This window comes from Puntigrus tetrazona, chromosome 22, assembly GCF_018831695.1.
Source record: "Puntigrus tetrazona isolate hp1 chromosome 22, ASM1883169v1, whole genome shotgun sequence".
Taxonomy (NCBI): domain Eukaryota; kingdom Metazoa; phylum Chordata; class Actinopteri; order Cypriniformes; family Cyprinidae; genus Puntigrus; species Puntigrus tetrazona.
In genome coordinates, this window is record NC_056720.1 from 14,122,703 (window position 1) to 14,147,655 (window position 24,953).

General features: G+C 37.4%; 2 protein-coding genes across 3 annotated transcripts in view; one reads left to right on the forward strand and one right to left on the reverse strand.

Moving 5' to 3' along the window:
- Nucleotides 1-7,632, forward strand: part of slit1b (slit homolog 1b (Drosophila)) — a 39,785-nt gene extending 32,153 nt beyond the window's left edge. Inside the window, exons 32-37 of the mRNA XM_043222243.1 lie at nucleotides 1,224-1,452; nucleotides 3,358-3,488; nucleotides 3,558-3,712; nucleotides 3,791-4,091; nucleotides 4,618-4,829; nucleotides 6,899-7,632. Coding sequence (XP_043078178.1) covers nucleotides 1,224-1,452; nucleotides 3,358-3,488; nucleotides 3,558-3,712; nucleotides 3,791-4,091; nucleotides 4,618-4,829; nucleotides 6,899-7,143 — 1,273 coding nt within the window. The 3' untranslated portion in view covers nucleotides 7,144-7,632. The remainder of the gene's footprint in view (nucleotides 1-1,223; nucleotides 1,453-3,357; nucleotides 3,489-3,557; nucleotides 3,713-3,790; nucleotides 4,092-4,617; nucleotides 4,830-6,898) is intronic.
- Nucleotides 7,633-10,675: 3,043 nt separating this feature from the next.
- The window catches only part of lcor (ligand dependent nuclear receptor corepressor), a 36,028-nt gene continuing 21,750 nt past the window's right edge, over nucleotides 10,676-24,953 (reverse strand). For both annotated transcript variants that reach the window (XM_043223101.1, XM_043223100.1), the window contains exon 7: nucleotides 10,676-23,502. In XM_043223101.1, coding sequence (XP_043079036.1) covers nucleotides 22,461-23,502 — 1,042 coding nt within the window. In that variant the 3' untranslated portion in view covers nucleotides 10,676-22,460. The remainder of the gene's footprint in view (nucleotides 23,503-24,953) is intronic.

Consider the following 24,953-nt stretch of genomic DNA (forward strand, 5'->3'; position numbering starts at 1 on the left):
TTAAGAAACATTTCATTATAACGTTGTCAAAAATGTTCTCAATATTTCTATATTTTCACGTTACTCCATCTTTATGACTGTAAAAATAAGTGTCAAAGGGGTCATATGATGCCATTTTTAAATTAGATAAAAATTTGATTTTGATACTTTTTGCAGCGCTTAAGTGGTTTTCTATCATCTATTAATATGATTTTTAATATATTACAATATTTTTATTGTAATATCTTTATTAATCTAATATTACAGTCAAATACATAAATAGATAGAATAAAATATTATACATGTATTTTTATTTATTGATGAATAAATTATATATTATATATCTTAAAATATTATAAATATTATTAATTAATGTTATAAGATATTTTAAAAATATTATTATTAATACTTCAATATATCAATATTAAATATATCAATATTAATATAATAAAACGATCCACTAAATCAAAGTCATATGGTACAACCAAGATGCAGAAACATGCAAGAAAACACAACGACAACCATAATAATAATAATTTGACCTTTTTATTACAAGTAAGATTAGTTCAGCTTTTAAAACGTCATGCGGTGCAAACTCTCCAAAAACATAATGATGAATTAGGAATTTATGATATTTATGAAATTAAGAGTTCATTTGTGAAAAAATAAATAAATAAATAAATATAGCTTTTTACACTTTCTTTTTTTATAATTCTTTTTTGAGAAATAAATGAATATATTTGAATACTTATATTGAAAAATATGAAATGTGAAAACTAAAATATGTTATTACTTTTTAAGCGCTGGTTACACTACATGACATTACATGAGTATATAAATGTAAACTTATTTTTTAAAAGGTGATGCGGTGCAAATTCCCCAAAAACATAGTGATGAATTAGGAATTCATGATATTTATGAAATTAAGAGTTAATTCGCGAAAACAGATTGTGTTTTTCCAAACTGGGTTATTTTGATTAGGTAAAAAACACAAAAACTAAATAAAATAAATAAAATCTGTTTTTTTTTGAGAAATAAATAAATACATTTGAAAACTTATATTGAAAAATATGAAATGTGAAAACTAAAATATGTTATTACTTTTTAAGCGCTGGTTACACTACATGACATTTTAAGAGTATATAAAAGTAAACTTATTACCAATCGTATAAAAGCGTTTTTAAAAAGAGCGGAGGACTTGGTTTTGAGAAGTAGGTGTGTGTGTGTGTGTGTGTGTGTGGCAGCGGTCGTCTGTGTGAGGCGTCTCTCTGGGCTCCTGCGGGCTGTGAGCAGCTGCTCTGTGAGAACGGCGCCCCCTGTGTGGAGAGCGCCGGTACTGCGGCCTGTCAGTGTCTGCCGGGCTTCGGCGGCCCACGCTGCGAAAAACTGCTCAGCGTCAACTTCATCGACAGAGACTCGTACGTGCTGCTGGACGACGTCGAAAACCGGCCGCAGACCAACATCACGTTACAGGTGCGCTCGGCAGCAGCTACCTGACACTAAATAAACAATACAACTGCAAATATTTATTAATAAATAAGTACTGCAAATAAATGCTGAGATGTTTACTGTATCTAGCATATTTTTTCCGTGTGTGGCAGAATGCACGTGAACTATTACTTATATTAAACTACACAAACAGGAGCATTAATGCTGTTATGAGTGCTGTTTAATTTATGATAATGCAAGAGAGACAGCGACCTTCACCATATGCCCAAAATATAAAGCAAAAACAGCTCCATAATTAAATAATTTCCGTCCAAGCATATGCTCGGGATTCATTTTCTCTGACCTTGGCACATGAAACATCTGCCGAACGAGTAAATGTAAATGTAATTTTATCAGCCGTATGTCAGAGTAATTGTCATATTTTTTATGTTTCTGCTATTGTTAGATTCAAGGATGCGATGCGAAGCATAAAGTGAAACACACACGGCGTATGAAACACTCTCATTTACAGCTGCATTGCGGTAATGCGCATAAATAAATAAATGAGTAGGTACTGGTATATGTTATTAACTCACGGTTAAAGAAAAATGTTTAAATATTTAACAGAAACAACACAATATTTAAAGAAACTAATATTGTCATTCAACAAGTTTCAGCAGTTTAAGTACTAATAAAAGACAAACATTTATTAACCATTATTAATATTATTAACCATTATATATGTATGTATAAAAATAAATATATAAAAATGTATACAAATATATAAAAATAAATAAATACATATATATGTATATGTATATATGTATATGTATATATATATATGTATAATTAACAAAATGGTTAATGTAAAAACAAGTGTTTAATATAATACAGTAAAAATAACTTAATAAGATTTTATTGTTTTCTTAATACATATATAATTTCTTAATATGTAATACCCTTTAAAATATCTAAGAATACAAATATTTAAATAAATAATTGTAAGAAATTACTTTTTCCTGTAAGAATGCATTAAATTGATAAAAGTGACATTTAAAAGACGTAAGATTACAAAATATTTCTATTTTTAATTCAATATTTTGTTCCGTAAGAATGCACATAAGGTTACAAAATATTTCCATTTCTACTTACATAACTTTCATTGAAGAATATTAAAAAATGTGTATAGTGGTACGTAATCTTTTAGCAGCACAACTGTTACATTTTGCTAATAATCTGAAATATTTCTTGTGAAGTAAATTCTTACAGTTTAACTTACAGTATATTCTAATAGTAAAATAATAAATATAATCTAATAATAAATAAAAATCTAAAATCGCTTTAATTCCAAATAAGCCTAACCAGTTGGACATGAAACGCCGCCATAATGTCAAAAATGTAAAGAAATCTACCTGGTCTCATGGCATAAACGTCGCACTTGGCGCACTTTTTAGCGAAACACGAAATATGTATCAACAAGTACATATCACTTCAGTTTACAAAAGTAACGAACACCAGAGGCAGTAAAACTCTATTCCTTTTCACACAAATTTGTGTTTAATAAAGCATGATTTTCGCACAGTCGAATAATATCGTGTTACGTCATCTATCGTAACTACAGTTTAACAAAACAGTTCAAATCTGTTTAAAAGAAAGTTTAATTGACACAGCTGCATCAACATGTTTTTTTATATCAGTTTTGTATTTGTTAACACTATCAGGTAGGTTTAGGGTTGGATTTGGTGTAAGGCATGTTTCCAAAATGATAGAGCATTAGCTTTTAGCAACAGTCCACCGATATTTCAATTCGGAACCGTCGCAATACATACCTAAATCAACGTATTTAAAATGTGCCAGGGTTCACATATTGAACCTGTGTTTTTTTACGCATTTTTGTAAAGCTAGTTCTCAGAAATCTCAGTACTCTGGCGTTTGGACTCTTTCTCTCAGGTCTCCACAGCAGAAGACAATGGGATTCTTCTCTACAACGGCGTCGACGACCATATCGCCGTGGAGTTACACGACGGCCGTGTCAAAGTGACATACGACGCAGGAAACCAGCCTGGAAGCGCCATCTACAGGTTTGAAAGTCCGTCCTGCACATTTAAGGTGTCAGTACAGCTGGCGTAATCCACTGCCTGTTCCCGCAGCTCAGAGACCGTGAACGACGGACGCTTTCACACCGTCGAGCTGGTGACCTACGAGCGCATGGTCAACCTCTCTGTGGACGGAGGCCTTCCCACGACTCTGGACAGCTTGGGACACGTCCAACCCCTCGCCAGAGACGCCCCGCTATACGTCGGCGGTAAAACCGACACCTTTAACCACGAATAGCGACCCCTATACGTCTGCAAGTATATATCATGTATGTTTCATCCATCAGGAATGCCTGAAAACGCACAGTCGCTGTCTCTCAACCAGTGGCCGTCTCTGAACGGCTCCAGTTTTCAGGGCTGCATACGAAACCTGTACATCAATAACGAGCTGCAGGACTTCACTCGCACGCAGATGAAGGCCGGAGTGGTGCCGGGGTGCCGGGCCTGTCAGGAGCTGCGCTGCGTGAATGGTCTGTGTCAGCCGGACTCCGCCGCCGGGCCCGTGTGCCGCTGCCAGCCCGGATGGGGCGGCCCTCACTGCGATCAGATCCTGCTGGCCGCCGCTACCAACCCCTGCCAGAAAAACAAGTGCGTTTTTTGCTGTTCATACGTGACCCTGCAGAGCAAAGCCTGCCATAAGCTTTCCATCGACGTATGGTTTGTTAGGATGGGACGATATTTGGCTGATACACAATTATTTGAAAATCTGGAATCTGAGGGCTTATGAAAATCGAAATATTGAGAAAATCACCTTTTAAGGTTTTCAAAATGGAGTTTATAGCAATGCATATTGCTAATCAAAAATGTAATTATCCTATATATATATATATATATATATAAATCTTATACATAAGATCACTAAACTGATTAGCTAATACGCATTTGTAGTAGTTTTTTAGACGAATTTATGGGAACAGAATCAAACGTTTAATTAAGTTTTGCATTAAATTACTGCTAATTGTGCCATATTTATCAGCCAATTAATGGGCTAAAACGGCTGCATCTTAGCCCATTTAGTGCCTGCGTTTTTAGTAGATTTAGATTTTTTCGGCATTGCACTCTCATGCTGTTCGGCCACGTTTAGTAAATCTGGTCCTCTGTCTCTGGCTGTAAGGTGTGTTCACGGCACCTGTGTCCCGGTGGAGCTGCAGTCGTACCGCTGCGAGTGTGCCGACGGTTTCCACGGGCCCCTGTGCGCTCAAGAGGACGAGTCCCCCGGCCACTGCGGGGCGCTATCGTGCCAGCACGGCTTCTGTGAGGAATCAGCCACGGGACAGGCACAGTGTGTTTGCGACAGCGGCTATAGCGGACAAAAATGCGACACAGGTAAACGATGCTCATTTACATGACAATCGATTACCATAAACGGTCATTTGACTGCAGAACTGGGTAGAACAGATCACATGCAATTACGGAATCAGATTAAATTAAATTTTAGAAAATACTTTTTCGAGAAAAAAAAATGTATTGCATATTATCCAGACAATAGCAATAAATTAATAACTTACTTTAATCTAATTCATAGTAATAATGCATGGCTCAAAACTTAAGCACCTTCTCGAAACAGCTCTGAAGCATGTTTTTTGTCCACATTTGCTGAAAAATGAAAATGCTAATTTATTCTCTGCCAGCAGAAGGCGCTTTTGGAGCAGATATATATATATATATATATATATATATATATATATATATATATATATATATATATATATATATATACATATATATATATATATATAATATTTATATATATATATATATATATATATATATATATATATATATATATATATATATATATATAGTGGTTTCCCTGGTAACGGCTGCAATCTAATAAACCCTGTGCTAATGAATGCTCTCGATAGAAAAAAATTAAATTGCTTTTCAAAGCAATATTCATATAAAAACAAATTACGGAGGCCGCCGGATCACAGACACAATTAATGAGTAAAGTTAACGTGCGCGTTATAACCAGCCCAGAAGTTTCGCCCAAATTGCATATGTTTTTTACTTTCATATGCAAATGACTTGTTGCACTTATAAGCACGGTCAGCATCAGTCCTAGCAGGGTAAAGCGTAATTGCGCTTTTGAAGCGCTCGGCTTTGCCTTGCCATCGTTACCTGATGCTGTGTGTGAACGAGACACTGCTGCAGCGTGTGAGCTCATCTGTTTAATGCTGTCTCAGTGAGAGAGAAATTCCGTCTGCATATAAATTTGCGGAGTTTATGCCGGTTAATTAAAAAATGCTAATAATCATCTCGATTAATCGGTCGGGAGATCAATCAGTCGACCTTTATTAGGAAACCTTTGTGTAATGTATTATTTAATGCGCTTCATGTTTTAATAACAACAAATATAATATATTTTCTTGGTCTTTGTTTTTTTCAAGTTTACATTTTTATTGTTTTTGCACTTAAACTCGTGACTAACTTGTGACCTAAGTTTAAGATAATCTTGTAACGTATTTAAACAAAGTCGATTTTCGCAAATCCATTTTAGCAAATCAGCGCGCTTTATTCAGGTCAGGTGACAAGGCTACTTTTCACTTTGAAAAGTCGAAAGGTGAGAGGAGGTTCGTCAAAGCTGACTGAAAATGATCGGGAAGGGATAATTACGACGAACTCGATAAACACACGTAATATGTTTTCGAAAACATGCTTTCAAAGAACTTTAATTTTGTAAATTACCTGTATTTGCAACCGGTTCGATTCCTGTATTGTGACTCGCTTCTGAGAGAAACAGAATATTCAATGAGGAAAATAGAGGGCGTGGCTTGGTCGGATGTGCTAAAGTAAGCGTTTCTTTCAGAATAGAACACTTGACCGTTGGAGGGGTGTGGTTAAAGTGAAACGTCTGTTGCTGTTTTGATATTTTTGATGAAATGAGAGAGAGCTATCTGACTCTCCACAGACAGCAACTCAACTGAAACGATCGAGGTACAGAAACGTAGTAAATACATCGGTTAAACCGTCCGTGTGGCATTAGTTTCTCAACTACGATCGACACTAGACACCTTTTTTTGCGCAAATAACGGCTTCTCCCCAAAGTTACGTTTTCCACCATTTTAGAGAGTATCGCAATGCATACACGTTTTCACTTGTGTAAACAGCTGCAGATTACATTCATACGCGCGCTTTCCCCAACGAGGCCGATTGCGTTAAATACACTAAAGCATTACATTGCGATACTCTCCAAAATGACGGAAGTGGTCACATACCGATGCATTTACTACGTTTCTGGACCTGGATGGTTTCAGTTGCGTTGCACGTGAGGGCGAGTAATTCATGACAGGATTTTCTTTTTGGAATGTCTTTAAGAACGTCACGCTCATGCCCAAGCCGTCACATCATCGGAGAAGAAAATATATATTTTGACACACGTTCTTTGTCTCCAGTGGCTCCGTGTCAGGGCGAGGCGGTACGGGACTTCCATCGCTTGCAGCGCGGCGAGGTCCAGTGTCGCAGCACGCAGCCGATGTCCTGGCTGGAGTGCGGCGGCGGCTGCAGGCCGGACTCGGGCTTCTGCTGCGGTGGCACCAGGGTACGACGCAGGCGCCACAGCTTCGAGTGCGACGACGGCACTTCCTTCACGCAGTACGTCGAAAAGACGGTCGAATGCGGGTGTGGGAAGTGTGTGTAGATCACAGAAGACATTAAAAGAGAAAATAGCGCGCATTTGTGTCTGTGGACCGTAACATCTGTGAGGTAGCTTGAAGAACTATTTAAGAAAAGATAACCCTTGCATGTGAATGATGAATTATGGGTATTTTTGTGCTGTCAGGTGAAGAATTATTAATGTCGAAAGCAAAAATCTAACCAATGGATCTTAGATTTAAGAGTACAGTTTAACGGACAGCATGTTATACAGGATTTATAGTATTTAATATAATTGTAAAATATTTGTTTAACATTGATTTTAATTGTAATATATACGGTTTTTAATTTCCATATAGTATTTTTGTATGTTGAACACCGACAATTTTTTACCTTTTAGTCTGTTTTCTACACAATAGTTTGACAAAGTAGTTTTTTTTCCATTTAATGCCGTCTTGTAAGCGTTTTTGTGTTCGAATGTGTTTCTATTTATTTCATTAAAGGTTTTTCGCCCCTTAAAAGGTCTTACCCTGCAGTGCGTTTTAGTTTCTTTAGTGTTGTTTATGTGATTTTTACTGAACTCTGAATTGCGAAAAGTGAATTTTTACTGTTATAAAAAAATTTGATGGGTATAAAATTCGAACTCAGTATAGGTTAGTTTTACATCCCAGTGCTTGCAAATTTTTAAAAACTCAAAAGTCATAAGTCATATACACCTAGGATGGCTTCTGGGTGAGTAAAATATAGGGTATACACACACACACACATATATATATATATATTACATAAAACTTTTATTTTGGAAATTAACCATTTAACAGCACTAATTTATATACTCATATCAAATAAGTCCCTTAAAAAAGTATGTTCTGTGTAGTAGGAATGTAATGCATTATTCATTGTCATGTGACCTACCAGTCTTACTCCGCTGCCACACAAATCCCGTTGCCTCATGGGTAGCAAAGTGTCCATCGGATGCCCCCTCCAGAATATTTTTAGACTGCTTATGTAATTAATGCCGTAATTCACATACTGTTTTTCACTTAAATGCGCGAAATTATATGTGCAGCCAAACTGTTGCTGGCATGGATTGGGTCATAAATATTAACGTTATGTGAGGTTTGCAAAACTGATCTACTTAAAAGTTAGATGCCGGAGTACTAGTCATGTGGTGCGTTACCTTGATAGTACATCACAGACATCTATAGGACGTTTTCTATCAGTTTTCAAATAGACGTTTAACAGGTCGTTTATGATTTCGAATGCGAAAAGCATTACATGCAAACTTTCAGAATAGTATAAATATCAAAATCCGGCAATTTTCTCACCCCATAGAACAACATTTATTCTTTCTGCAATTAATCAAAACACCCTTCTCAGCCACAACAAGAAGCTTGAATATGTGCACCATATAAACGGACCTCTGCTGCTCGAGCATATACAGCTAATTTTAACCTCAGCAACTCACGATCGCTTCAAATTAGCCATGGTGACCTCTGCACCAAACTCATCGAAATCCAAGCCGTCTAACAAACACAGACCTGTTGCTCTAATTTCTGTTGCTATATATGTAGACATTGGAGCATTGTTTAATAACCTGGACTTTATACTACTGAGGCAGCAAACATCCGTGCATATGGGATATTCATACTTTCTTTATTCTGTGAAGCATTTTTTACAGTACAGGTCAAATGGCTCCAGTGTCGTCTCCAACGTATCTTATTACGTGTTCTGCAAAAGAAACTAACATCGAGGTTCGAAAAGACGTGAGGATAATAACAAAACTCCCTACGGTGCCTTAAAGAAACCTTCCCTAAAAGATTCCCATTTTTCGTAGCATTTTTTTTTTAATATGCTTGAAAACATTTAAAATTCCAGTTCCGTGATTGTTAAAGATTCTGCATTGATGCCAATCAAAAACCTTGATTTTTTTAAAAAGCGTGGTATCACTTTGCAAGCTTATCTGCGCAAAAGTTATCAGTTTTTATAGTTATGCTCATAAAAATATGTCGTTCACATATAAGCCAGTCCGAAAGGTATAAAAAGTTAGTTCATCCACCTAGAAAAGTAGTATTTTTTTTTATTAATGTATGTGCTTTAACAAAAACATCAACTACTTGTCAGTGCTTAGCAATGCTTTGATTGATGTGTTCTCTATATATGTATATATATATATATATACACACACACACACACACACGCATACTTGCATGTCAAGATCTAGTGGCTAAACATCTCATGTGTCAACTAAATCAGATAGAAATAGATTCATTTCTTGAACGTGCCTATGAGAGCGTAAAGTTCTTTATGACCAAAGACATTCATTCTTTGTGGATTGTCCCGAGTTTTTTAATTGAATCCATTTTCTGCGCTTGTTGTTCATTAATGGGGACACTTGCTGAGCGTTTGCAACTGTGCACAGTAGGAACGGCTATATGATTATGGACCTGACCTTTCCTCTCGCTGACATACGTCAGTTCAAAACAATGGAGGCCCTTAGTGGGTAAGTGTAGTGTTGTTGGTATTGTTAAAATATGGACCAATCAAAAATGAGTGATGTGAAATGATTTCGCTGATGTAATGTATTTAAGGTCAGCGCGCACAGTGCACAACAGCATTGAGGTTAATCTCAAATGGTGTGGCCGCTTAACATCTGACTGGTTATTAATACCTAAATGGCACGTTAACATAATTGGTTTCCTAAAAGGAAAGAAAGTGGCCGAAATGAGAAGGTCATTATTAGGCATATACCCTCTGTACCTGGCACAAAGAGTCATGCAAGTGATTTTGGAAAATAAAGTGTGTGTGCATATAAAATACTGATTAGGAGAAAACTGCTGCAGTACAATAGATGTGTTGAACTGCAGCGATAGATAAGTGGTTCAACTCTTATGTAGGGAGAATTTTTTTTTGTTGTTGAACATTTATTTCCATAACAGAGTTGAGAGAACTATTGAGGTTAAAGTGTCCACGTCAATCTTTCAACAGTGGTCCAGCTCTTTGTTATAGGGGGGAAAACGCAGCGGTCATCATTTGTTTTGGCACAAAGTACAAGAACTTAACATGGTGAAAGCGCAACTATGTTTCAGCAGTTAAACTCTAGAGTGGTTCAGCTCTGTTACGGGGAAAAAAAATCTGTGATCATGCTTTTTCGGCATAAAGTGGTAGGCGTAATTATGTTTTAGTAGTTCAACTTTGTTATGTGCGAACAAAATAACAGTGGGAAATTGTTTCCATAACAGAGCTGAGCTATTGAGTTTAACATGGTAGTTCAGCTCTGTTATGAGGGTAAAAAAATACATTGATCATTTTTGAAAGTAGAACAGTAAGCATTGTACTGTGCAACAATGTAATAAGATTAAAAAACTCAGTGATCAATTGTTCCCATAACAGAGTTGAACTATTGAGCTTAACATGTCCTTGTCAGTGTCTCGGCAGTTCTTTAGCTCTGTTACAGAGAGAGAAAAAAATACAGTGATCAGTATTTTTGTGTGGCACTAAGTTCAAACCTTAGACTAAAATAAGTAATATATTGTCAGAAACATGCAACAACACCATTAAGCAGTCTCAACACTTCGTTTTCACAACAAAAATTTATTAGAAGAATAGTGGTTTTCATAAGAAGGTTCTAGCATCCAGTGAATACTAACTTGCACAATGTTACAATTAAAATGTGTTGAAAAATGGCATTTTTTTCCTAATGGGTAAAATATAACCAGTAGAACTCCACACATGCACAAAGACGGATCTAATCAGCATTTTGCTTAACGGTCAATGCAAATAAAAAGAAAGAGAAAACTTTTTTTTTTTGTTTGTTTTTAAATTAGACCACAGAAAATCTAATCAGTTTTTTCCTTTTCAATTTTTTTTTCTTAAAAATCACATACATTAGGAGACAGCTTATTATTCATTAGCCCAGCTCAAAAATAAGAATCTGCATTCAAACGGAAAACAAAACGAACAAACCCAAAACAAGTAGTGCAATCAAACGAAAAAAATAAAATAAAATAAAAATTGTGATCCTCGTAAGTGCTCTAACACGGACATCGATAATAGTCTAGAATAAAAGTCAAACACACAGTACAAAAAAAAGAACAAATTAATATACATAAATAAATCTACAGTACAAGAAAATATTAAACTATACAATGTTTTTGTCAAAGAGTAAACAGTATATATTGAAATGAGGTCTATTCCAGTTTTGGAGCGCCTGTCTTCCAACAATTGGACTGACTCGAAGGAACCAGTGTGTTACAGGTCTGAATGCCATTTCTTAAAAAGCACTCGTTTCGATCTAGATGGTCTGAGGTATATCGAAAACAGAGAAGATTCGGAAAAAGCAGCACCTTATCCCACACTGGCAAACCTCCGTGTTTTAAAACCCGTTCCGTCTCGTATTAAAAGAGTTAACATGTAAGTATTTCATATTTTTTTGCCTTAAATCAAGCCTGAACTTTTCAATCCAAGCCCGTGTGGAAAACAACAAACCGTAACCCACGACGACAAGAACAACAACGGGAATGTTTCAAGAACCGCAAATCTGAGAGAAAATAACGAAGACTAATTGAGGAGTAAAGGTCGCCCTTGTTTCGCGCAACCTCTAATGTGCACGGTTTCTGCCTTTCTGATAGTAATTACAGACGAAAATTAGCATTACACGGCCAGTTCAAAAGTCCTTCGTTAAGTAGCTGAGCTTTTTTGACAATAAGAGTAGGCACCTAAAAGCTCGAGAACCGAAAAAAAGCAAGCACGAGCACAAACTAAAACCGGCGAATCAGACCCGCGACGTGAAGCCATTCGCATATTGAGAGGCAGTTTCTTCAGGCGTTTTTTTCGCTGAAATACTTACATGCTAAAAGCGGAGACCGAAACTACCAATTACTGACTGCAAATGTGAAAGATCAGGCCTTGCGATGCAGAGGTACGTCTGTATAGGAGTGCTGAGACCGGTCAACCACTATCATTGTGGGCTCTGATGTGGCGTTTGTCGCTATAGTGTTCTATTGTCTTCAGGCATTTGAGGCACAGTGTGTGCAGAAGAAATTGTAATGAAAAGCACTGTCTGGCTGAGTGTTGCTCTTCACCTGAAGTTTCAGCTTGACATTCATTTCGTATATTGTACTTAAGTCTGGATACAAAGAATACAAAAACTAAAAAGGACAGAGGAAAAGAAATCAAGCGACAACAGGTTAAAAATGACTCTCGTCACGAGCGACCGTTTTCTTTTGCTCAATTTTTCAAAAAATATGTATGTTTTTTTGTCGTATTTTTAACAGCTAGGCCGCAGAATCTAGAGAAAGTACCTGAATAGATTTGAGTCAGTGTCATTTGTCCCTGAGGGATTCGTAGTTGTGGCTTAATAATAGGATTTAAGATAAATAGAGAAATGGTTTAAGGATCGTTTTTTTCCTTTCTTTTCACAGATGATCAAGAAAACCACTACTCAAGAGGCTTGTCTTATCAGAAATCGCATGATTCAGTGTATCATAAAATGGTTTATCCACAAAATGCATGAGCAAAAAGCAATAAAAATGAAAAACCTCAAGCAGTTCCACACACTCATACACAACCAGCTCACAGCCACGGAGACGTTTCACTTCACACAAGAAATTATAATAGTAATAAACATCATTATCGTTAAGAAAAAGCAGTTGCAGCAAAGCACACCCAGGGCGCGTTTCTTCATCGTAATGAATAAGGATGATTCGAAGACATCGTCCGATAGAGATCCAGTGTTCACGAAAAAATTTAACCATCCGACTTCTGAACTTAAATTTCATGTACATTTAGCAAGCGAAAATAACGAGCAATACCTGGCTGATAACCTTTTTTCACAGGGAAAATTAATTTACGTCACAAACCGATGTCGCAATGAATATTTTCGAATCACTTAAAATGCTGTTATTAAACCAAAACAGTAAAAAAAAAAAAAAAAAAAAAAATTCACGGAATGGGTACGAGACTATATACACATCCACCTTAAAAAGTTTGCGCTTCCTCTTAATATATATTTTTGTTTGTACAGTATTGTGGAAAAAACAGCTGTCTGCACCACTGCAGCGTTAGATGCCTTACAATAACTTAATTTACTCTTTGTTTAGCTCACTTCAAGACTAACTACCATTCCAGTATGTGGACGATAAAAGAAACTTGTGAGAAGATGAAAACGAACTATACAAATACGGTATACAGGAGTCTAAATATACTGCACTGAAATGTTTGTTCCCTGAATCAAATGAGGAAGAGATGAACATCTCGTTCCAGAAGATAAGTATATAACTATACAGAACATTATATATACAATGCACTGTGACTGTTGAGTGTATATATATTTAAGAACACATTAATATAATAATCTATAGCTTGTCCTAAAGTATGTATAGTTACATAAAAAGTTAGTTTGTGTGTTAAGAGTTTCAATTTTTTATTCTTTTTCCCCCTACATTCAGTTTAGCTGATAATGAAAATGAGTGATGAAATTATGTTTGATGAATGCGTAAACTATGGCTCATGCTTAACAGACTACCTCTAAAACAGACAAAGCCCACCTTTTCGCTTTAAGCTGTGGCTCAACGCAAAACCCTCGAAAGTTTTTATTCACGGTAACAGACTGAAATCTGCAATTAGAAACACGGTACTTGGTCTGATCACTACTTCGAAATGGACTGTAAAAATTGGCATCTTCTACTGGGGCAATGTCTTCCCTCGCTAAAACGGCATTCACACTGTCACCCCCCCAAAAAGAAAACCGCCGGAGGTCACGAGGTCGCTGTACTGTTAGTTGCCGCGAAGACGTTCCAACTCAACCGTGGTATCCAAACGAATCAGGTGACGAAACACAGTCTCGGCCGGCCAATGGTCGTCACCTCATCACTACACATTTGCATAAAACTGAGTAGCTTAACTCCGCCACATCATCGACACTCTGACGCTCAAGTCGCCTCAAATCGCGTCGAACGACTTGCAAAGTGCCGTCAGTGTGAATGCCGCCTAACCTTGTCAAGCACGCAAGTGAACGATGAATGAAATAATGGATCGTTTGTTCCTGGGACTAAAAAACAAACATGAAAGGAAAGTAATGAAACCTCCACAACATATAAGGGGGAAGTGAAATGATAGAAGAAGAGATGCGAGAGATGAAGAGGCAGTGAACAAGGTTCTATCTACACGTGGAGGCTGTCAAGATTTACATGGATTTATTATCTGAGGTATTCTGTGTTGTAAGGTTTTTTTCTTTAACTTGAAACATCACACATTGTACAGACATCAGAAACAAAATAAATAGTCTTTGTGGCCTTGTGGGTCTCAAGGGACCGAATGAAAAGTCTAAAGTTAGAGTGTCCATTTTTTTGTTTCCCCAGGTAATTCGTACTTTACAATCCTCGCCGTTTATAAAGCACTGAACTAAGGATATTTGGCTGAATATTTTTAAATGCAAAAGGCGGTCTGATAAGGACGTCGAGTTGAGTTGTCCGGCTGTTGGGCGACGTGCTTTCTTGGGCCTGCGACAACAAACTCACTTTTCTCAAGTCAAAGGGGACTTAAATCACGAGTATTGCCTTGCTAGACTCATTTTCCCGTTTATAGTTTAATACTGCGAAATAAAATCACCAAAAACATTTTCAAACCCAGGTTACTGTTAGGGTTCTGGATCATGAACAGTAAAAAAATGGAACCTAAAGGCAAGCGTTTTTGATAAAAGTAATCACAATATCAATAGCATTAAGAAATATAGAAAAGGTATCAATCTTTAGCCGAGCCTAATCATTCCACTCTCATGCATTAACCTGAGGGGGTACGGGAGAACGGATCCGATCATCATACTACACTGAACGCTGAACCTTTACAACGTTAAGACTCTACTCTGAGAACTCTTACGAAACTTTAGAAAGTACTTGGAAATATGAACACAGCCGAACAGCTAGCAAAAGGCATTTTTGCTCCATAAAGCTTCGACTCCGTACACGGAAAAACCCACAAAAAGTGTAAGCACAGCATCCCATCGAGAGAGAAGACGCGTGCCTTTGACGTATGCAAATGCGACCAATCGCATTTCTCGCAAACAAAGATACTGCCCACAGACTGCATTTGGCTTGATTTTCAAGGGCACAAACTCATATGGTATGGTGTGACTATACTAGGTTCTTGAGGAAACACACATAACGACGCGTTTCCAACTTTAGAGGTGATCGGTCAACCTGATTCTTCCCAAACACTGGTCTTAGAAGCAGTCGAGATGCATAACTTGGGACCTTTTGGTCCAAAAAAAATCATTACCTCTATCAAAAACATGTTTTATTAGATACACATATGTGAATGCGGAATGTATAACTGCTTTCCGACAAAAAAGGACCTTGAGCCAGTGTTATCCGTGCATCTGAAATGCTACATACAGTACAGCACGTAAGCCGATCAAACCACCAACACGTTTAAACAACCTGATCGACAACAGCTTGTAGGGACAGTCGGTCCCTCAAGATACAAGTCATTTTTGCTTTACTACCAAAGGGCTCTATGTCAAAACCATCTGCAAATTGAGGTAGCAAAACTAATAATCCTAATCCCGCAGAACTCAATGGACTGCAGGGTTGAAACAGTCATGGATGAAGTTAATGGTCAAGAGCAGATTTTCAGGCATGAAACTCCATGCAATGCCAACATAGCAGAAGGACAAACTGCAGAAAGAAGGAAACTGAGTAACTCCCAACACATCTAAAGTTCTCTCTATTTGTGTCTCGGAAAATAAGAAAACTGGTAGTTCGCATATTGAATACAAAAAAATCTTGGTATTAAATAACATAACAGAAAAGAACGTGGGTTTTGCTTAAATGAGAGACTAATTAGAATAGGCACACCTTTACTTGCGAGTGATTTTGCAAGATTGTCATGGCAGCACGAGGACAGCACTTTCATGGCCGAAAAATCTTCTCTAGAGAAACGTTGGCCATTTGATCAAGCTAAATTTCTTCTGTTTGCTTTTATTCACGTTTTCGCTGCTCTATTTGACCTCTCGCTGAGCTAGCACTGAGTCCCTCAAGAATGACTAAGTCATCATTGCCATACATATTAATCTTTCATTCCAGAGACAGTAGAGGCAACGGTCTGTTGTTGACTTTTCATGGCTCCGTTCCATATAATTCACAGTTTCACTGAGGCCTTTGCAGGGACATCTCATTTTAATGATGAAGTGTGTCATTTTTTTTGACTTGAAAATAACGTGTTGGTTGATTCCCCTGAAAAGTCTAAACACTGGCACGTTTTAAAAATGTTGATCATTGGTGCAGTTCTTTACAGCGTCGTTAGCCCCCTATGGTCGCATAATTTATTGTTTCCCGAAAATTCGCAAACAGCACCGCAAACCTACATGGTTGGGACTACAGCTCTCGATCTATGGTTAGATGCATTGTTTCTTGTTGGTAAGCCATATATGACATATGCATGTGTCCACATTTGGGCACAAAAAGCAAGCTTGCATGCACTACTAGCTATATTATCCATTCAGTTCAAATATCCACTTTTTTCCTGAACATGGAAGGAAGTCTTGTTCAGGTTAAACATGTGCACAATTTTATGTTTAGTCATATTTAAAAAGTTTCAGTTAAATTGATTCAGTCAATCTTTTTACCCCTATTTTATCATGGATTTATAAGGAGACTGGACGTTACACATTTTTTACATTTAAATTTTTGACCTTAGTTGGCTAAAGATACTTTTGGGAAACGCGACATTGGCTTAATTCCAATAGTGGCACTAAAATTACACACTTCACCTATATATATGCATTTATTTTTATTTAATTGCATTAAAGCAATTTAGACGACACTGATTCAATTGTATTTAAGAAAAATAACATATAGATTGTAAGTCGCCTTGGTTAATGATTTTCGATTGTTGTTACCAATTACATGTAGGTATCATCGGCTCATCATTTATACTAAATAGTAAACAACAGTTAATCATGTAATGATGATTGAATGCAATTATCGAGCTGTCGGTGACGATTGAACACTGCAAAACAGGCACTCCGGATGACACCAAAATTGCAACGAAACGCATAAAGTATGAGCGCAAATATCTGCGTTTTCTATTCTAAGCAAAACTGTCTGTGCATATTCCATCAGTTTTCTCTGAGATATGTTTCTCTAGACGGTTACACTCAAAACATGTCTATTACCATGACGCGTGCCGCAAGTTGTACCTTGACAACAGCTATTTTAAGCTATGCCGCTCCAAATAACGGAAACCTAAACCTAATAAAGTATTCGACTTAATATGGTGCCATCAAATGAAAACGACGGCCCCTAAAACGACGTACTTTCACAAACACAGAAACAGTTATGGTGCAAGTAACTTTATCCTTCTCAAGTGCATAGATTGACAGTACGGTGGATATCTATAATTAAATCGGACTGCAGCGTTTGCCGACAATTTGTTTCTCCCAATTTTCAAGATGTTTTCTGTTATAGTAAAGGTGTGCCTATTCATTTTTATCTCACCAGAAACAAAGTTAAGAAAGAACCTAAAAAGAACTGCAACATGACAAGATAATTTTGGCTTGTGGTTTGAAAAACATATAAATAAATAAATTTAAATCTCAAAAAAAAAACGCATCTCTAATATATATTTAAATGGCAGTCGAAAAGAGACATTTAATCAGAACTTGGAATGCCTTTTCTGTTTCTTCCTTATGTCATAACCGACTAGTTAAGCGTTATCAAACCAATAACCTAAAACTGTATAACCATCCACATGATTGTAGACCTGATGGTGTTTATGGAGTGTGTATTAATTGTGGCGTACAACTTGTTTGTGTGCTAACGTCGATGAAGTTGCATTCAAAAAGAGACCCGTGGTTCAATTAAGCAAAGCATTAACATTTTAAAACGCACCGGAGACTAGCGTTATTCATAAACTGCTTCCTTGAAAGGAAATAGTTGCGGTTTTTTTGGAAACGTGTAAAAGTCAAGTACAGGTCCTGATTTCTACAACTAAATGTAGAATCAACTGCTCTGGAGAGATCTCACCTGAGGTAATGCTGTTATGTGGATATGCAGTGGAGGTCAAAAAAAAAAAAGAAGAAGAAAAAGAAGAAGAAAAAAAAAGGCTATCTGAGCATCTTTTCAGAGAAGAAATCATTACGAGCCACTTGAGACAAAGCAAATGGCACTTCATATGGTACAGAAACTGAGGTTGTGGCTGTCAGAATCGTTTCCCATCGTTTCTTAGTGTAGCATTTCAATTTCAACCAGAAAAAAGACAAAATAAAAAGATAAAACAGTAAAATAAATATAATATATATTCATTTGTATATGTATAGATTTTTTTTCTTCCATATAAAGGTATCTCTTGAAATTTTTGGAATGCAGTTTAAAAACAAGTTTACAGAGAGCACAAAAACAACAGAAGGTTAACATTTCCACCTGTCCCATATTCTCCCCTTCAAAACCTCCATTTGTGTTTTTAACCAAAACACCTACGACGGTCGAATCGCATTTCAGAGTACAGGACAAAGGTATAGCGCCTTAACTACAGTGTCCTTTTTGATGTTTGGCGATCGACTTAACTTAAAAGATGGGACCCGTTATTGGCAAGATGCGAATGTTAAGCGAAACTTTTGATTGTATTCAAAAAGTTCCGATTTTCTGTACCTGAATGAAAAGGGGCGTAAATATTGGTCAGTCAGACACATGAAATGCCTCGCTAGCCATCCCTCTCGTAGAAGACAAAAAAAGAGGGCGAAATAGGAAAATAAAACTAATTTCCCAGAGTTTCAACTGCTCCTTTTCCACGTGCCCCTGAATGGTATTTAAGGATGTGGCACAGAAAGGCGCGTTTATTCCCGAGGATGAGGTATATCGTGCAAAGACTGTAGTTAATATAACATGTCTGTGCACATCTTGTACAGGTAGTTATGTCTACATCGTTATCCGACTGACAAATATTGCGAACCCTTCTGCAGAATCTATCCTGAGATACGAAAGTACTGAAGGCTACAGGTGTACGTTTCAGAGAAACGCGAAAAAAAAAAGTTAAATAAATGAAATTAAATTTGAAACACGAGCAGCAAGAGATAAAACTAAAACAGTCTGTTCAAAGTATGAAATGTGAAAGTGCCATGTTTTCTAAACAACTAGTTTAAATGGTTTTACATTCATTTGAGTGAAGACGGTAGAATTTCTTCAAGAGGAGTATGTTTTTGGACAGGGGGAGCCGTTAACCCTGTAATACATTAATCGTTAAAGTCAAATTAAATAAATATGTCGAAATGGCATGCACCATAGTGAATCAGACAGCTGATGATAAATAAGGATTGAAGAATGTACAGTAGCGATGTGAAAGTTCAAAACTTTCTAGACTAGCAATAGAGAGCTGATCGTTTGAAACTTTCAGTTTCCAGTCATAGCCATCAGTGCAATAATTTATAAGTGCCAATTATGGGGGCAAATATTGAATTTTAATAGAATCTGTTTGTACTAGTGGTACTGACAATCTAGTTGTAGCTGCTGATCTAATACTAATTTGATACTAGTTGCACTAATATTGTTTTCCAGTAAAAAAAAATTTAAGTAATACTATTGGAGAATTCGACAATATGTAATATGTAATAAATAAGGGTAAGAAAAACGTCATTCGAGGGTTTCAAATATTCTAATAAAGAGATGTCGAGCACAGCAGAGTAGTATTTTACATCACATTGATCAATAAATAAATCTAATTGATTGATTGATTGATTAAGGACCTAACTAATTTCTAATTAGACACTTCAAACGCTCAGCATTGGTAAAGTGTTGTTGCATTTGATGCCAGATGACCTAAAGGGATTTTACATAGTACGGCTTATAAGTATGAATATGATTCGAATTATTTATGCATAAAATTATTTCCTTCAACTTGTTTTATATAGAAGTGCATTAGCACGTGATCATAATTTATAATTTATAAATCAGTGGTTTACTTTTGTATGTTGTGTTGATTTAAAATAATCAGAGCTCTGTTCATTTCAGTAGTGTCTCCGAACATGGCTATAAATGCGATGTAACTTCATTAAACAAAGATAGCAACACCAAAATCATTTTTTGCTTAGTGAGATATTAATTAAAATGACAACCGTACTTGCAAGTACAGCACTGTAGGAAATATATACAATTTATACAAGCCTAATATAATGTGGGAAATTCACTAGGTACAGAATTGTAGCCCAGGACAGCGTTCCCGACTTTCGATGGCAACCCCGCCACCAAGTGCAGATTATAAATCGTTAATCAGCCTCCACTGAACTGGTGCATGCCATTTACTTAAATGATTCAAATTAAATAATGAAATAAATAAAAGGTACATTTCAAAGAGTCAGTTTCATCATCAGAAACCCTGAAGTTTGAAGTATAATTTTTTGTCACAGACTGGGTGAGCACCAGGCAGTGATATATACCAGAATGCCCTTCAAAACAACATCAAAGTGGAGCATGCCATTCCAAAAGCCTTCTCTTTGAAATCTTCACAGATCTATGCGCTTTCTCGGTTTTATATACATCAGACGACACAGTTTTTATTTGAAAAAGGGGCAATGTGACAATAAACAGTGAGGCAACACTAGACAAATCTGAGAATTCAAGCTGTCGACCACTGTATATTGAAGAGGTAATTTTTTTTTCAAAACAAAATGAGCATGTTTGGGTCTAAGCTGCAGGACGCCGGGGGGGTCGTTGAAATGCCCCCCCGTTTGATCTTGCAAGTCTCCTTTATGCTATCTGCTACTGCAAAAGCTACTTTAAAACACACCCAAACATATTCGCTTTTATTTTTAAACAAAGTGCTATTTTCAGAGAGATCTCAGAAAAGTCCCAACTGGCCAGGTGTTTCGAATGATAACATCCTACCAATATCAGCAATCCATGGCTCAGCTCGACCCAATCTACGCCCGGTATAAAGCCCTGCCCCTGACCCAATTCATTGACTGAGAATTGTGTCACAGGTTCCAGTTCAAGTAGGTAAGATGCATTGTTTCTCTAAAAACACGATCGCTATATTTGTCTCAGTTGCCCTGAGTTTTACATGAGGAAATGAAACTATTCAGAGACAAGAATTGGCTCTCTGAACGAACGCTAATTTATAATATAACAGGGTTATATGGTCATAACCCTACCTACATTTCCCCCCACCTATGTTCCCTAAAACCAACCCTCTGCGAAAAATGTTCTTTTTTTTTTTATAAATATACACGTCAGCGACTGACTATAAGCAGCGACGAGGGAGCAGCCAGAATCAGCCAAAAAGTTGACTGCGTGCACCCTCCCTCGATTAATTTTAGTAGAAAGATGTGAATCGGAAACACGTTCCTGTCCTGTGTGGCTTAAGTCGGCATTGTCCCTTCATGGGAGTCGAAATCCTTTTAAGAGAGAGGCTATCGCCAAGAGTAGAGTACTGTAAAATGAGCATTATGCGGTATGCCAGACAGAACAGTAAGTGCGTAATGCAAGCAGTGTCGAGGTAATCAGGTCTAATTGCCAGATTTAGGCTCTGGCGAGCGCCAGACTGAAAGTGTAGTGCAAAAGAAAGCGCTAGAGTTAAAGAAAAGTTTAGTTACAGTAAAGTAAAAAAAAAAAAAAAAAAAAAAAAAAAATCTTTTCAACATCACAAACATGCATCCCTGAATGACTAATCTTAAGCTTCATTTTTTTTTTAAATGGACGTGTCTAATTCTTAGTCTGTTTCAATGGTGCAGAATATAAAAGGAGGAAACTACAAAGAGTTGAAAGCAATTGTTTTTACCTGTTAATAGAAAAACGGGCCTAGGATCGATCCCTGGTGAGAATCCAACTCCATTTGAAATAAATTAGTTTTAAAGATAATGAATTATTTCATAAACCTACCAATCAGAGGAGATAAATTCATTTTTGAAGGGTCAATTTCCAGCCTTGCACGTAACCCTTGAAACCCCGCTTCTCGTTTCTCAAAATGGCATGCCGTCCAAAACGCATGAGCACTAATGGCGCAGCACGCAAAGTTCAGATGAAGGGGGCGAACAAAGGGTTAATCTGCTTGCTTTTTTTTTTTTTTAAATAAAATGTCTCTCTGTCGATACTCTCTTATGGCTTTAGTACGCATTTGTTGCTTTATGTTGTAAAAAACTTCAGCAAATGCTTGCAGTGTCAATGCGACCACTGTGATAACTGCCAATTTGTTTCTTATCCCCAGTTATCAGGCTTAAATCCTCCCATGAATCCCTGCAGTTGTGCTCACCCAGATACTGCAAGTATAAATTGGCACAATTAAAGCCCCATCCTCAATTCCAAATCATTTTAGTTTTTTTTGTGTCTGTCAGAATCTAAAACGTTTTCCGTTTTATGAGGTGTTCTGTGTAATCTACTCGACTTTGTCTCCTGTCCCCTGCAAGACATCCACTGGCGTTGCGATGGGTGTGGTGGCGGGCGTCGACGTGGATTCGGTTTCGGCGGTGATCCCAGAGTCCTGCCCCTCTGCCCTCATCATCAGTTTAAGCTTTTTCTTTGGTGGGTTCTTCAGGGTGCCCATCCTCTCTTTCACCTTGTACTCCAAGGTACTGTGGGGAATTCCGTAGATGTTCTGCGCCTTTGAAACGCTCATCTTACCATTCATCACCACAGCAATGGCTTCTTCTAGAATCTCACTGTTGTACTGCCGATACCGTCCCCTTTTCTTTCGGGGTTGCTTGGAGCCGGTTGGGTCTGCCTCCGGATCTGATGTCGGGTACTGAGGTCCCAAAGTTGGCTGTTCGAGGTCTGCACCCCAGTACTCGCCCACGGCTCCCCCATCGAGAAGGCCTCCAAGAGCAGCTCTGCGACTCTGCTTTGGCAAGATGGCCCTCAGCTTTCTACTGAGTGCGTTCTCCGAGTGCACATTAGCCAAAGCTATAGAGCTGTAACTGTAGAGATCTGAGGCATTCCCATGGGAGTCCCAAGACAGATCCATGCCTCTGACTTGCGGGATCTTCAAGTCCACTGGAGGGGAGTGTCCAGGTTCTTTCTTTACTGTGATGGAGCCGGTGTCGTGGGACTTCGTACCCTTGGTGAATACGCCTTGGTTCTCCTGGAAAAGAGGCAGGTCATTTAGGTCGCCGCTAACTTGTTTGAGCTTCAGGAGGCCATCTAGATGGGATTTTCCCCATGTCCCATCACGGGAAAGAAGGGACTGGGCTTGGCTGTTGAGGAGACCAGCGGACTCTAGGCTAGCCAAAGAAAGAGGTTGGCCAAGGAGGCGATGTTTCTGGCTTAGGAGTTCCTCTTTTATGAGGAGTGAGCGGGCCAAGGGTGGCTTGAGGGGCCCAGAACCAATACAGTTCTCCCTTATCCCATCATGCAAGCTTCTCGGTGGCAAGCCATCCTCATCATCAACATCTCGATAGTTGTGATCAGCTCTCTGGGAACGCCTAATTTATGGAAAGATAAAATGTTCACATGTGAGAAAGTGGTTTGCTATTGGAAGGAAGTCTTGTACGTCAGTCTTGCAAAGAAAAAGAAAAATTGCTTTGTCTGCTAGAAAGTGAACTGGACACTTTTCCTAAAAAGGGTGTCCCATTACTTTAAACATGTTTTTATGTATGCAAGAGGTATATTAGATCACGCTATCTAATAGATCTGTACAGCTGTAGCCAACAATTAAAGTCAAATATTATAATTTTTAAATAAACTGATGAGTAAATAAACTATATAAAATGAAACTTATTTTAAATAACTATAAGCTTTTTCCCAACAATTTGCGATCGACCCTATTACCACGTGATTTGCGCCAATTATAGCATGGCAAAGGCCTTTCCACACTGAACGGAAAAAATCTAAATATTGGACGTGATGACATGCTGGAATAAAACAGCTGATTCTTATGGATGCTTCCACACAGACCATGAACATTCAATAACATTTGAACTAAAAGCTTTATTGTGGTAGTGTAAAATCACTTTCAGAGTCAGAGCATGTTCACTCTGTAGACACTCTCTTACATATAAAAAAGATTTTTCTTTTTTTACAAATAAAAATATAAAAGCAAATAGACATGATTATGACCATGTATTTTCTGTGTGGTTTTTTTATGCAGCTCATGGTATTTTTATAACAATAAAGTATATTGACATGTGGACAATGTTAAATACACAAACAAGATAAATATTTAAGGAAAAATGCATTGCTGGTCGGCACCACCTAGTGTGCAGGTGTGAATTAGTAAGAGGCGATCAATCGTTTCGTGTAAAAGCACCATTCGTCAGCAATTCGCCTCGCTTTTTCGCATCGTGCCCAGTGAGAAACAGCCTTAAAATAATGACTGAATTTATCAAGCCCAATCATTCAACCATTTACAAGGATATTACAAAAAGAAATGTTCAATCATGTTTTCTTTAATTTACAAGAAATAGGTTTTTCAACATTCCAGCTGATGAAGTTCTTGAATGAGTAAAAGGTTAGCAAATGTAGATTAAGTTCTTCTCTCACTGAAGTAGTGGGGTCATCTAATTTGCAACCAGATATTCAATGACAGATTTACTAAACTTACCAATTCTAGCATTTTTAACCCATTTAATCCATTTTGCCTTTGGTTCATTTGCAAACCCAAACATTGGTTTAAAAAAACCATATTTGTACCAATCTTTCACAGTACCGCGTTGTGTCTCTCAGAGAACGAAAAAGTATAATTAGAATAAACCATCATGCTGTACCTCAGTTTTCTATCTAGGCTGAAAATTCAAGGTCCCACAAGGGTTGTACATCAACATTGTTTTCTGATGATACTTCATTTAGATTACTCTGGCTCATCTGTTCCTTCAAGCATCAGCCAAATTATGAAATTTGATTCATAGTCATGATTCAGATAAAGCTTATTACTGTA